The sequence below is a fragment of the Plectropomus leopardus genome, chromosome 21 (genome assembly GCF_026936395.1).
Source record: "Plectropomus leopardus strain MGB_pleo_1.0 chromosome 21, ASM2693639v1, whole genome shotgun sequence".
Lineage (NCBI taxonomy): Eukaryota > Metazoa > Chordata > Actinopteri > Perciformes > Serranidae > Plectropomus > Plectropomus leopardus.
This window is the reverse complement of record NC_142196.1, coordinates 15247666-15261943: the sequence shown is the minus strand read 5'-3', so window position 1 is coordinate 15261943 and position 14278 is coordinate 15247666. Positions and strand designations below refer to the sequence as shown.

The following is a 14278-nucleotide window of genomic DNA, read 5'->3' as shown; positions in this document are numbered from 1 at the left end:
AAGACGAGGACGCGGTCGCCCCCGTGCAGCCCTGCGCCGCCGCGATTCTCCTACTCCATCGCCGCGGAGGATGGTGGCGGCCTCACGCCGTTGTCTCGACTCTGCCGGCTCGGCGGCTCGCCGTCGAGCGATGTGCGCTGGAGCGAGGCGTCACCACGCTCCAGCGAGGTCTCCCGATTGCCGGCCGCCTTCGAAGACCGGGGAATACCGTTTCGCGGAACTGACAACAAAGCTTTTTGACATCCTGACATCTGAGTGCCGCTCTGTCAACATCGGCGCTCTTCCGGGTGACGTCATCGCGGCGGCTCCCGTAGTGCGCCATGACATCAGTACCTCTGTTAAAGGGCCGGTTCGTCTTCAACCACTTCCGGCGGACCATGCAGATTAGGAAGCGGGGACATGCTGCCTCTGGCGTGTCAAGTCAAGTCTAGTCAAGTCGGTTTTATTTGTATTTTTCGCAAAACATGGTTTGCCTCAGTGGGCTGTACGGTTTACGACATCCCTCTGCCCTTAGTCCCTCACATCACCCAAGGGAAAACTCCCAAAAAAAAAAAAAGGAAGAAACCTCAGCAAGAGCGGGGCGCTGGGGCTGCAGCAGTCGCTTCACCTCGGTCCCACCTGCCTCAGAGGTCAGGTTTGCCTGAGGCGTCTGATGTGCCTCCTTGAGGCATCTGGCACCGGGCTGCCAGTGCCCTCTACTGCTTAACATCGACGCCTGCAGCGGTTCGCTTTTGCTGGGGAGTCTGGCTTTGGGATGCCATTGCCCCTAGCTGTGCTCGCTCGGCAACCAATCCACTTTACTCTCGCTGGGGCTTCTGGCACCGGGGTGCCGCTGCCCCCAGTTGTACGTTCACGGTGACTTTGACAGTTCGCTCTCGTTGGAGCTTCTGGCACCGAGATGCCGCGCCCCCAGCCGTACGACCTCGCCCACTGCGCCGTTTCCCTCTTCTTGAGGCATCTGGCACCAGGCTGCCAGTGCCCTCTACTGCTTAACATCGACGCCTGCAGCGGTTCGCTTTTGCTGGGGAGTCTGGCATTGGGATGCCATTGCCCCCGGCCGTGCACACTCGGCAACCAAACCACTTAGCTCTCGCTGGGGCATCTGGCACCGGGGTGCCGCTGCCCCCAGTTGTACGTCCAGTGACTTCGACAGTTCGCTCTCGTTGGGGCATCTGGCACCGAGATGTCGGGAGCCCCCAGATGTACGACATCGGCTACTGCACCGGTTCACTCTCCTTGGGGCTTTTGGCACCGGGCTGCCAGTGCCCTCTACTGCTTACCCTCGAAGGCTGCATCCGCATTGTTCCCCAGGGGAGGGCTTCCTTTCTCATATGTTGCCTGTCGCTTCTTCCGTCCCGTCGCTCATGGCCTCCGTCTCTCTCGTTGCGCCCAGCCGCACCGAGCTCTGGTTCTGGCTCCGTCTGCTTGGCGATTGGAACGAATCTCCTTCTTTATGACGATCACCTGTCTCATCCTCAGGACGTCAACCTTTTCGATGACGCGGCTCTGTCTGCCGGTTTTGGGGGTTTTTTACGATGAAAGATGGTTCGTAGGCAAGAGTTGGAAGGAGACTGCCAGGTCACTTTATCTGCTCTCTTTGAGATCTACCCCATCATCGTCGCCACCATGTTATGCGGCCGTGAATGGAGTCGCCTATCTGTCCTCATCTACTCAGACAATCTCGCAGTAGTTTGACATCATAAATAAAGAAGTTCAGAAGCTTGGCTCCTCATGTAGACGCACACCCGACTCCGGTTCCTCCATATTCGACCTTGCCTTTCAACATCTAAACCCAGCTTTCATGCCCCTGATCTGGAATCTCAGAACACCATCATCAATAGCCTGTCCCCATGCAACTCTCTCTCCATATCGGTCGGCTTGGAATTGTTTCCACAACTTTCACAACATGCATAACATCACTTTTCCTTCATTTGATCTCATCACCTTAACCTGCTTCATCACCCACGCCCATTCTGTCTTGGGAAATTAAAACCCAGACAATCAAAGTCTACCTCAGCGGCATTTCGTTCATCTCTAAACTCCTAACCGGTAGTCATGGCCAGCTCATGGTCATCCCCAGATCACCTCACTGCTCAGAGGCCTCTCACGCTAAGAACCAGCCCAAAATCCTCATAGACTCCCATTAACCACGGATCTGCTGTCACGCTGTATCCACACCATCCGCTCCAGATATAGCATACCTCACGTCAACCAAACTCTAGAGGCAATGTCCTTCTCGCCTTCTTCCGTTTCCTCAGATGCTCAGAATTCACTGTTTCGACCCTTCGATACGATCCACGTCGGCACGCCTGCCTCTTGGACCACGACACCATAGTTATTTAAAAAAAAAAAAAAAAGAACCAAAACCAACTAATCTAGCCAACCCACTCCCGTCTTCTACTTTAACATTCAGTCAGTTCTAAACCCCTTCCTTATTCTGTCCAATTACTTACATTTCCGGACATCACAAAGCAAATCCCAAGATGACCCTCTGTTTGCATCTGAATACGGCCAGGTGGTTACCCGCTTCTGGTTCCACCAACACTTCCGTCAGGTCCCGTCATTGTCAGGCATCTCTCCCATGCATTACTCCGGACATTCTTTCAGAATCGGAGCTGCCACCTCGGCTTCCCGCAGCGGTATACCGGAACACTTTATTCAGATCATGGGCAGATGGTCCTCCCAAGCTTTTCACCGTTACGTCCGTTCCGACCTAAGAGATCTCAAATCGGCTTTTTCTCTCTCATATAATGCACGCTTTTGGGGATCTGTCGTGCCAGAGCCACGGCGGATTCCCACCGAAGCTTCCCCACACCGCACTCAACCATCCATTCTAATAATCCAACATCAATGTTTATACCAAATCTACATTCACGTCAATAAATTGTTAAAATCAATTCCGATTGAGGTGTGGTCCTTGCTAGTAAAAGACCTATTTTTAGGTATAGGAGGATAGGACAGCTAAAGTGTGAGAGGGGAGAGAGAATGGATAACATGCAGCATGTTGTAGTCAAACCTGCAGCCACTGTCGCAAGGACACAGCCTCTGTACATGGGATGCCCACTCTACCAGATGTGCTAATAGATTCCCCATTCTTTAGATTACAAAAAAAGAAAAAGTAAAATCACCTTGTCAGATTTTATAGTGTAGTGCAACATGTAAAGTCAACATGTACAAAAACTTACTCCACACCGTAAACACCTTCATCCTCTCTTCTTTTCTTCCTTATATTACTTTTCTGCTTTTAATTTAACAGTTGTTTTCCTCAGCTTACTTTCTCTGTGACAATGTGTTCCTCCCATTTTAAAATGTTTGTTCTCAAATACAAAAAACTTTCTCCAGAAGAGTATGGTTGGATTAAAAAAAAGAGAAGAGTTGTGCAGAACTGCACCGATCACCTTGCCTTGCCCATGTTAGCAGATCCAATTATGGCAGAGATGCCACACAGAGAGGAGGAAGAAATATCTGTCATCTTCTGACCCTTCCTCATTATCTGTAAATAGAAGTCATTAAACTGAGATTAGCATCAGATTAATACTCTTCCGCCCATCTAATCCACGCCCTCAGCCTGTGGGATGTGAAAATTAATTTCCTCAATATAGAGGTAATTCAGAAGTCCGTGTTCATAATTGTATCAGTAGCTTTAGCTCTATAGGAAGGAGACATTATTTGATCATTTTCCTGTTGTCCTCCAGTGTTCCAGGTAACACAGTTTCCCCTGAGAAATGAATAAAGCTTTAAGGAAAACAAATGTGAGGGGAAGCATTTGATTTCTTTCTTTTTTATTGTTTTTAATTTAGGAACGGCCTGGGAGACAGCCGGAGAACTGTAAAGCTATTTAGTGCCATGGATGCAGCAGTGATGCAAATGGACTCTGCAGAAAAATAATGTTTCCATAGCTGCATCCTGCTGCTTATGTTAATAAATGCCTACAGTGCAGTATCGTTTGTAAATGCTGGCACAGGATGGAAAAGAAACATTTTATGATTTTTATTACAAACTTGCATTTCTGCTTTTCCCTTTGCTTTACTTCAGTGATTAAAGATTAAATCAATAACTAATTTCTCCCCGCAGGTGTTATCTATCCATCTTTGCTTAAGACTTTGGATTTGATTATTGGCTTTTCCCCTGACGAAAAACTACATGGGACATTTCAACACCTCATCTCCCTCTACGTGCTTATCAAATATCCTCAGCTCAGACTCTCTTTTCATCTCTACATCCTCTAAATACTACTGCTTTGTGCTCAGTGCTAGAGTAATTTCTCTGTTACTCACCTCAGAACAATTATACCCTCTTACCTTCTTATCATTATTGTAAGGCTGCATTCTTCCAGCCTTTACTTAAGGATTGTAAGTAAGGAAAGCACGGGGACAACAACTTCTTTTCTCTGTCACTTTTTAATGTCCGCTTCATCAGCAGGACCTCAACTTAACTCAACTGAACACGAGAAGCATCTCTTAAATCACTGTGAGATCTATACAATCCTTGCCTTTAAAGGGAAGGTACACCACATTATGTTGTTTCTTATTTTTAAGTTAGAGCAGGAGCAACTTAAAACAATATAATGTATGAATTTATCATTAATGAAATTAACTTATTCATCTTAATAAATCAGAGAACAGAATAAAGTTATTTGCCAAATAAAGTAAAGCTTCACAAAAATAAGTGTCATCTTTTACTATTATTATTAAGAAATGCATGTGTTTCAGAAGTACTGTAGGTGAAGTATTCCTTTAAGTAAAATTTTGAATGCAGGACTATTTTAAGAGAATTTTTACACAGTAGTATTGCTACTTACTACCCAAGTAAAAGATCTGAATATCTCTTCTGCCACTGGCTGTTATTGAGTCAGTAAACAATGAACCAGTTTTGTTCCACAGTTTAAAAGACTTTGAGCGTTTGAGTTTCTGAGCCCTGACTTCTCCTCTGCTCTCCTCCTCAGCCTGAAGATGGAAACAAAGAGCAAAGGGTTAAGGGAGCAGCAGCAGCATCACAAGAAGCTCCTGGCAGCCATGTTGTCCCAGGACTCCTTTGATTCGGTCCACAGCCCCGCCCCCTCTGTCGCAGAGGAAGAGATGGAGGACGAGGATGACGCCATGGAGCTTCTGGGTAAAGTCACGTGTTTTGTATAAAGCACTTTGTTATGTACACAGACACAAATTGTAAACATGTAAAGTTTGTTGTACAGTGCACTGAAATTAATCAACATGACAGGCTTTCCTGTGTAGTTACATTCCACTGAGTTATGCTAATCACATGCCATTGATCATAATGCAAGACTGCTTCTGAGCCACACTGTCGGCAGGTGTACGACTCCTCACTGAGCGTATCAGCAGATGTGTGAGAAACTTACCATTCAACAAGAACAGCTTGCTGTGTTTACCTGGTGTGTGTGTGTGTGTGTGTGTGTGTGTGTGTGTGTGTGTGTGTGTGTGTGTGTGTGTGTGTGTGTGTGTGTGTAAAAGAAAATCATAGTTGAACATTTCTCGTTTAATGAGTCACTTTGCAGAGCTCATTAAGGTTTTCACCGTCTTTCATAAACTTTGATCATGTTTTGTTTTTTCCTGAGAAATGAATCTGTCTCCATATTCAGAAGTCCAAATGTATTTCAATGACTTTGTGAGTGAAACTGTGCACCTAACTTTTACTTCAACATGATTTTAAAAAGCTTTGAGGTAACATCAGACAAACCTCTGAAAGGAAAGGATCAAGCAGATGGGAGAACATACTGAACTTAAGCTTGAGTGTGTAGGAAGGACAGTTAACGGAAACGTAACTACAGTGTTTGTATGTGTATTGGACCTTTTTCTTCAGCAAAACACTGAATAGTTTGATTTTTACGTGTTCCACTGAATAACTGGTCAAATATGTCAGATATTTGACAGTAGAAATAGAGGAGAAGAAAAATCAAAAGCCCTGTTGCATCTGTCATAGGAAAGAGACATAGAAATTCCCCACTGAAGCGAAAACCTTAAAGGTCCATTGTGTAGGATTAAGAGGCATTTTTTCACATAAATGGTTTTCAATATTCATTACCATGTCTTAAAAAAAGGAAAACAAGAATCATTGTGTTTTTGTTACCTTGAATGAGCCTTTTATATCTACATACAGAGCAAGTCCTCGTCATTCCAGCATGTTTCTCTACAGCAACCCAGAACAGACAAACTGAACACTGGCGCTAGATAGGGCCATTTGCGTTTTACGTCAGCCACCACAGTTCTCCTTTTGGCTCGGCAAACTGGAAAAATTTCAGTTCAACTCACCACCGTAGCCGTGGCCATAAGCATTATATTTTTGGGTTGTCTGTTCGTCTGTCCATCCGTCTATTCTATTCTTGTGAAAACAATATCTCAGGAACAACTTGAGGTAATTTCTTCAAACTTAGCATAAATATCCACTTAGACTCAAAGATAAACTGATTACATTTTGGTGGTCAAAGGTAAAGGTCACTGTAATCTTGCATTTGTCTCATTCTTGTGAACATGATATTGCAAGAAGGCACAAACATCCTCTTGGATTAAAAGATTAACTAATTAGTTTATGGTGGTCAAAGGTAAAGGTCACTGTGACCTCATTTTTTTTGGCCATGACTCATAATTTCATGTGCTATTTATGACAAAATTGCATGCAAAAAAATAAAATAAGGAAGTGATTTTTTTTAGCCCAAAAGGTCAAAGGTCAGCTTCACTGTGACATCATAATGTTCTCTGGCCATTACTCTGCGTCATAAATCAGGAACAGAAGGTGGGATCGTCAATTGGTCACACTTGACTTGAAATCTGTGCTGATTGTATAAATCTTCTGTGCTGTTGGGGGAAAGTTGTACAGTATGTAAAGCGTCCATGTTTGAGAATATGTAGCTTCTTGCAGCACCTCTGTAGCCTTTTTGAGGCATGTTTACATTAACTGTCATGGCTACATAAGACTCTGGACAGACAGGGATGTAAAATTAAAATGCAACATGACTGCTTTGACAAGGCATACAGACAATGTGGTAATTCTAGTTCTCAGCTGGAACAACTCAAGCTGTTGCTCTTACTTTGCTATTAGTATTGCAATCACTTTCCGAGAGAGAATTAGATTCTTCATTTAAGGAAACCAAACTACTGAAAATGATAGAATGGAAATATAAATATATAGAAAAGATTAAAAGGGAGGAAGGTTTTGCATATATGTGGACCTGTAGAGGCATATTTACTGTATGTAGTGGCAGGAGAGCTGAATGAGCAAAGCAGCAGTCAGTTTATGTGCTGTACTGAAGAGCACTTTAGCAGTAGCTGTTAAAGGAAACTATGCTTCCTGTTTACACAGTCTGGCCAGAAACTCTCAGCCAGTGAGTCTAGGTACTGAGTCTGACAACTAAAGAATCACAAAGTAGCTCCTTTTATTTACTTTTTGTGCATTTGAGTGTGTGTGTGTTCACATCCCTTCATGTCATGGCGTCACATGCTGACTTAAAATGGATGAGTAGGTGACCAAGGGCTTGGAAACAGCATCTGATGTGAGGTCTTGTTTTGACTTTATTGAGTGGAGATCGTCGCCGTGTGTGTGCAGACACAGGATGTAATACCTCACCCCAAATTTAATTTATTGCCTCACATATTGCTCCTCTGTCACTTGTTCTTCCTCTCTGTCTCTGTTGTGTGTAGTAATCTTTACCTCCAGGGGCAATTCTCTGGAGTAAAGTAGCTTATCCCTGCACTATAACTCTACTGTATAGGGAGGTCATACACACACATGCACACTCTCATACTAAGGTATACAGCTCATATTTCATCACTTATAAGATTTATTGCACTAAGAAAAAGAATCCATCACAATCTGGGAAAAGTCATATTTTTACTAATATGCTTAAATGTATGCTTTCTTCTATGTTAGCGAACAAACGCCTGACATACAGTACTTCTTTGAGGAATAACAGTCTTCTATATGTTCTGTGTCTTCAACATGGGCCCCAATTATAGTGCTTCAGTGTCTCCCCAGTCTCATCAGAGCTGCTGTATTGTGGTGACACACAGGCTACATATGTCATATCTCTGAGCTCTGCTGTCACGGCACTGAGGCGCTGCTTGTTAGCAGGATCTTTTCATTCGGGTCATCCAAAGGGTCACGTTTCTTTACTGATGTGCGGCAGAGGGGCCCACAGGTTACAGATGGGAACTGCAACAGTTGATTGCTCTTATTCTCAAAGCTACTTTTTTAAAAATTAACTTTGATTAGGGGATGGAATATCAAAATGCTATGTAATGACCATATAAAATAATGGATGTGGCTATCATGATTTCACTTTTGGGCTTCTATTTTGAAGCCTCAAGTTTGGAATTTTGGTGGAGCCATGTTAGTTCTTTGGAGCCAGAAGAACCAGAAAATTTAATCACTTGCAATATTACTATCCATATCCAAATATCTATCCCTATTGTGTAGTAATTGGAAGAAGTCTTAACAAAACAACAAGTAAACAGAGTTTTCTTCTCCTTTATATTAGCCGAACACAGTGGTGACCCAGGACAGCAGTATATAATGGTGATAAATACAGCCATAAAGCAGGATGTTGATGGTGTGTGATGGCCCTTCTTGATCATAGCTCGAAGCACATTCCCCCCCAGTGGCATTTACACTCTGGTCCAGGGCAGTAACTCAAAGGAAATAATGCAGCGAGGTCACTTCTGATTCTCTGTCAAGGCCTGGTTCTCTCCGCAGGGAGTGCTGCCACCATGTTGACTGTCACTCTGAGTGGCCTGCCTCTGTACTGTAGAGTTGATTAAAGTGATGCTAACATGCAGCATGTGGCGGCCTGGTGGGCTTGGAGAAATGAATGACCCTCAGGAGGATCTCTGGGCCTCATTTAGAAAGAGGGTCTTGGCACAAAGTCTGTGGCCATGACCAAATGCATGCCAAAGATGACTGATCATCCTTGGCAGGAATGGCGAACCTGTGATAGTATATTGATCCCTGAAGGAGATATTTATCTTTTTCCCTGCTGCCGTCCACATGAAGGTTAAAACATATGGTCAGCTGCTCAGCAGCGCTCCTGGAGCTGGTAGAGATTCAATGACTTCCTCAAGGACTCTACACCAGGCACGGCGCTCGCTGTTGATTACAAACGTGTAAATCTGTCGATGAAAATGTTCTTCCCTAAAACTGTGGTGTTAAAACAACAGCTACATGTTCTGTGGACATGTAACAAACCTTACTCTGTTTTTAGCGTCTTTATTTCTTAATTTTGATTTACCAAAGCAAAAAATCGTCAATTGAACAACAAACATTAACATTCTTAACATGCTATAAAATACATTGTTATATGTGAAGTTATTCCTCCGTTTGTAGCATTTAGCAGTACTCACTACAGTACCAGAGACAGTTGGAGACATAGTATGTAGTTAAGTATTTGCTTAGGATGACCTCTAGTGGATAAAATATGGTATTACAGCTGCTGTGTGTAAATCTGATTGGAAACATAGAGCCAAGTAAAAAAAATTTACAGTTCATGTATTCATAGGGGCTGATCTGAATACTATTTTTGGGCTTTGGGGCTTTGGTAGTAATCATTAGGGAATATTCAGAGCTCCAAATAAAAATATGATTTATATTTACTTATAATATCATATCTCAGGCATATCTCAAAAACAACTAATATCTGAATCCCAAAATTAATACTCCAACCAATATCTGAACAGTCGAATATTTTGGTCCAGCCCCACTTTTTAGAGCAGTGATGCTCATCTTGCTTTGCCAGGTGGCCACTTTCGGAAAATGACAAAAAGCAAAGGGCCAGTTTCTGGGATTTGAGGACATTTTGTGCTCAGTTCAGACCCAGGCAGCTGTGGCTCAGAGGTAGACTGGGTTGTTCTTCAATTAAAATGTTGGTGTTAGATCCCCGGCTCCTCCAGCCAACATTTTCATTTATCATTTACCTCTGTCTGGCATTCTGGTATGATTCTCCCCTTGCACTTTTTTGATAAACAAGGTCTATTTTGATGCCTTTTAGTGCACTTTGGTACATTTTTTACAAAAAAAATCCCAGTGTGAATTTATTTTTCATTGTAAGAAAATGATCGGTAAGCTTTGGATGCAGGTCTCCAGCACTGTGAAGCATTAAGCAAAGTTGCACAAATAAATATCAAACACACTTTTAACTTTTCCCCTTTAACCAAAGACACTCTGATTCACTTTCATGTAGCTACATATCTTCACTTCTTAAACGTCCCTTTCCTTGTACACACACGCAGTGTTTTGTTTGGTATATTGCAGCCTTGTAACTTAAGATTCTGATCAAAAACACTCGTCCCAAAGGAGCATACAAAGCACATCAGTAGTTTCATGGTTGTTGTCGTATCAGACGAGCAGGGCTTCAATCAGCACACCTGCTAAGTGGCTGTGAGTCTCCTTGTTGTGCTGATTGTCGGTGCACAGAGAAATCCACACTACCCACATTAAAGCGATCACATTAACGTCATATGAGTGGGTCAGGTGTTGTGTGAATGTCATATTTGCAGTTCTAAACCTCCGTAGGACGAGGAGAGGAGAGTTCAGCGCCACGGTGCACACTACACATATTGCATAATATCCACTGGGAGGCAGGAAAGGAGCACTGGTGTGTCATCTGTAAGAGAATAAGATGCGTAATAAAAGCAGGCTTAGAAGATACAAAGAAAGTTAGCAACTAATCCCCATTTCCATATTCAGCAGAAGGGTTTTCCAGACTGGGTGTCTTAATGCCAGCACCTGGATAAGGAGCTTACAGAATAATAAGATCGTCTTGGAAAGGTTTTCAGTGTTCCTAGCCAAGGTTGTCCAGATTGAATACAATTATAAAAACCAAAGACATGGCTTAAGGTTGATTTGTTTTGTTCAGATTGTTCCAAAAAGAGAAAATAAAATCAGCTTAGGGGCTCAGTATTGATTCTTTAGCTGCTCTTAGTGATGGCACTGTGTTCTCCCTGTTGTTTTCATTAGTTCTGCACTTAATATTTGCCACAGTCAAAACCCATCCTGAAAATGATCATGACTCACATGTTCATGCGAAGCCATGGAAAATGTCAAGATTTGAGCTTTCGCTGGGCGGTGAGACCACAGTTTTATACCGATCTGAAATAAGAAACAAGCTGAGTTCAGTGTATGGAGAGAAACACCCTGTTTTTGGCCTTGCTGTGTTGTTTTATGGTAAGTTAATGAGACGAGCTAGCCAGTTCCCTGCTGGATGGTCTCGTCATCCTTGGTGGAAGTAGTCCATTTCAGAGACATAACTTTTTGTGAATATGTGTATAGAATGAATGTTATTTACATGACAGTAGGCACTGAAAACATATTTATGATCTTTTTTCAAAGTTTTTTTAAAGTAAACATATTTGTCCTCTTTGGCAACATAAACTCGCTCTCTTTCTGTGTGATGGAGAGTCAAATTATGATGTACAAGGTAGATTTATTGTCATTTTTCTTAAACATAGTTTAAGAGGAAATGAAATTGAAGTTGATCCTAAATCCTGCTACATTTTTTTGGCATCAAAGGAGGAGTTGAAGTTAGTTATCAATGTTAACTTAAAAAAATGTTCCCTATTTTTAATCTATTTACCCACTTGAAGCCCAATAGCAGCCCCGTCGTCAGGATAAAATGTTGGCATTGTGCATTTCGGCAAACCATGGATATGTTACATTTTAATGTCTCATATGTATCAAATCAAGGTTTCTAAAGTGATCTACAGTGATGCCAGCTGTATTTCCAGCAGTGTTTGAGCCAGGTGTTTTTTAACGACAACATTTGAGCTGCCTAAGTTGGGTTTTTTTTTTTAGCGACATGAAATGGTTACAAAGCCGCGCACCACTGTTTGAGACCAACAAACAACATATGCAGTTGCTTATTAGTGTTTCCAGGGGCATATGAGCCTCCAAACCTGGGTGTTGTTTAGCAACATATCCCAACCTCTTCCAGCTGTGTTTCCAGCTGAGTTTTCAGTGGTGTTTGAGGCACCAGCACTGTTTTTTTAGCAACACATTCTGATGTTTCTCAGCAACGTTTCAGTGGGTATTTTAAAGCAAAACATGATCTTTTCTGAACCATAATCATAAGTGTTTTTTGTGCTTAAACATACCTAAACATTAATCACAGCATTGTTGAGACATGAAAAAACTTAAGGTTTCAATGTATCCGCTACATAATAACATACAAATGCAGTTTATCTGTGGTTTGCAGAAACATACAATGTCAACAATTATTCTGGTTATTAGACTGCCCACAGACATGTTGCTCAGGCAAGAAATTGTTTCAAGAGTTTTGTTTGTTATACACTTTCAGACATTACTTTCAGCATAGAGCTCCTGTTGAGAGGTTGTAAACTTTTATTTCACATGCACATACACTTTCATTGCAGTAGAGAGTAACAAAGATTCTCTGTGTAAAACATTCACACAACAGCAATCAGACAGACCCTTTTAGTATGTCAACCCACTCTGGCATGATTCCTGAAACAGGAGAGGAGGACGTGAGAGTAGCGTTACTCGCTCTGGCTGATTCACAGTGACAGCAAGCATTTGATGGGGACAGGATGAGGGCATGATGAAGCTATGTCTGATCTTTGATACACGCAGAATAAAGCAGCGTCTGCTGGATGAGTTACAATGCCTGTGTGTGGCTCTTTTGTTTGTGGACGTTATATCTTCCTTGATCAAGCAGAGTATGTGGAGCGATACAATAGCACCGTTTTTTTTTTAAATACATAGTTGAGTAGGTGAGGGGAAGTGAGCCAATCTTTACCACCCTGAAGTTTAAAAATGTTCCATGTGAAGAGGTCATCCGCTGCATGTAGACCCCCTTGCCTCTGAGGTTGATTTAAGTCTTAGCCTTTCAACTCATAGAGGCCTGAACATTTACTTAGTCCTACTAAATGACTTTCTGTGGTCAAAGAGCAATGCTGTTATTATAAGCTCCATGGCAGAGAGGAATGACAAATATTTGTTCTAACAACTACTACAAATAGCCTCAAAATCCTTGCCATATATTTGGCAATCTCTGTGGGAAAGATCTAACAAAAAATATGTGTTAAAAAACCAGTGGTTGACAAAATATGACAATTTTCTTTTAAATCAAAGTGGCAATAATTAATTGTAAAATTGTTCTATTACATGTAAAGTCCTGCATTGAAATACACTTCAAGTATCACCAGTAAAATAACTTAAACTATATATCAGTATTTGATTTGTGATAATGTGTAAGCTATATTTTTTAATCTGTGCCAAATGCTAGGCTTGGGCGGTTTGTTATATTTCATACCTTTATGAATTTCATAGCATAACTTTTGAATTTCACTCATCATAACACACCCAAACTGTACTGGTTACTCTTGTTGGTAATGTAGTTAGTAAGTCCACTGTTCCAGCAATCATGATCTCCGGTTTGGTCGAAATAAATCCCTCATTCACCAAGTTAGATGCAAAAAAATACATGCTGTTATTCCCCACAGTCCTTCTCTACCATTGTTGGCCACCAGCTGTTTACAGTCCTCGAACTTATCCCTCCAGCACCAGGTGTCACTGTGTCTTTCAGCTTAGCTTCATGTTCCACCAGTAGAGACTGGAGCTGTACTTTGCTTTTTTTTTGCTAATTAGCAAATGTTAGCATGCAAACATGCTAAATTTAGATGGTAAACATGGTTAACATTATACCTATTTGACAATTTTCACTGTGAGCATCTTAAAATGATGATGTTAGAATTTAACAGTATTAGTGATGGGTAGTGTAAACATAAATGGTACTCAAGAAATTATAGTTCCTTTTTAACTGTATATCCTCAAGTAAAAGTACACATAAAAATAACTAGAGAAAGAGTAAAGAGATATTTCTTCAATAAAGATAACTCAAGTAGTTAGTAACTTGATTAGATGCAATTTATTAGCCTACGTCAATGTATTGCATTTACATAACTCCTCAACAGGTTATACCAGATGTGTAGTGCATGTTAAGTTTCATTAGTGCTGAATACAGAACCAGACAAATATATGTGCTGTTAATCTCTGTTGTGTGTTTGACATGCATTTAGTGTCCATAAGATAACCCTCTGCTCCTTCAGTGCTGCTATGATTGGCTCATAGGCCATCTTATCTCTTGTTGTCAGACGATCACTGTTGTGTGAAATATAAATATATGAATATAAAATGAATATAAAAATGATTTATAGCTAGGCTTTATGAAAATAGCAAGAAGTGTGTTGCTCAGTGTAAAGGAGTATGAGTATGTGTATTTTATCACAAATATAGCCTACTTGAGTAAGAGTTAAAAGTA

At 41.7% G+C, this 14278-nt stretch overlaps 1 protein-coding gene across 2 annotated transcripts in view; it reads left to right on the top strand.

The window, feature by feature from the left end:
• Window positions 1-14278, top strand: part of c21h8orf34 (chromosome 21 C8orf34 homolog) — a 75314-nt gene that overhangs the window by 23127 nt on the left and 37909 nt on the right. For both annotated transcript variants that reach the window (XM_088072195.1, XM_042510609.2), the window contains exon 7: window positions 4946-5112. In XM_088072195.1, the coding sequence (XP_087928321.1) occupies window positions 4946-5112 (167 nt within the window). The remainder of the gene's footprint in view (window positions 1-4945; window positions 5113-14278) is intronic.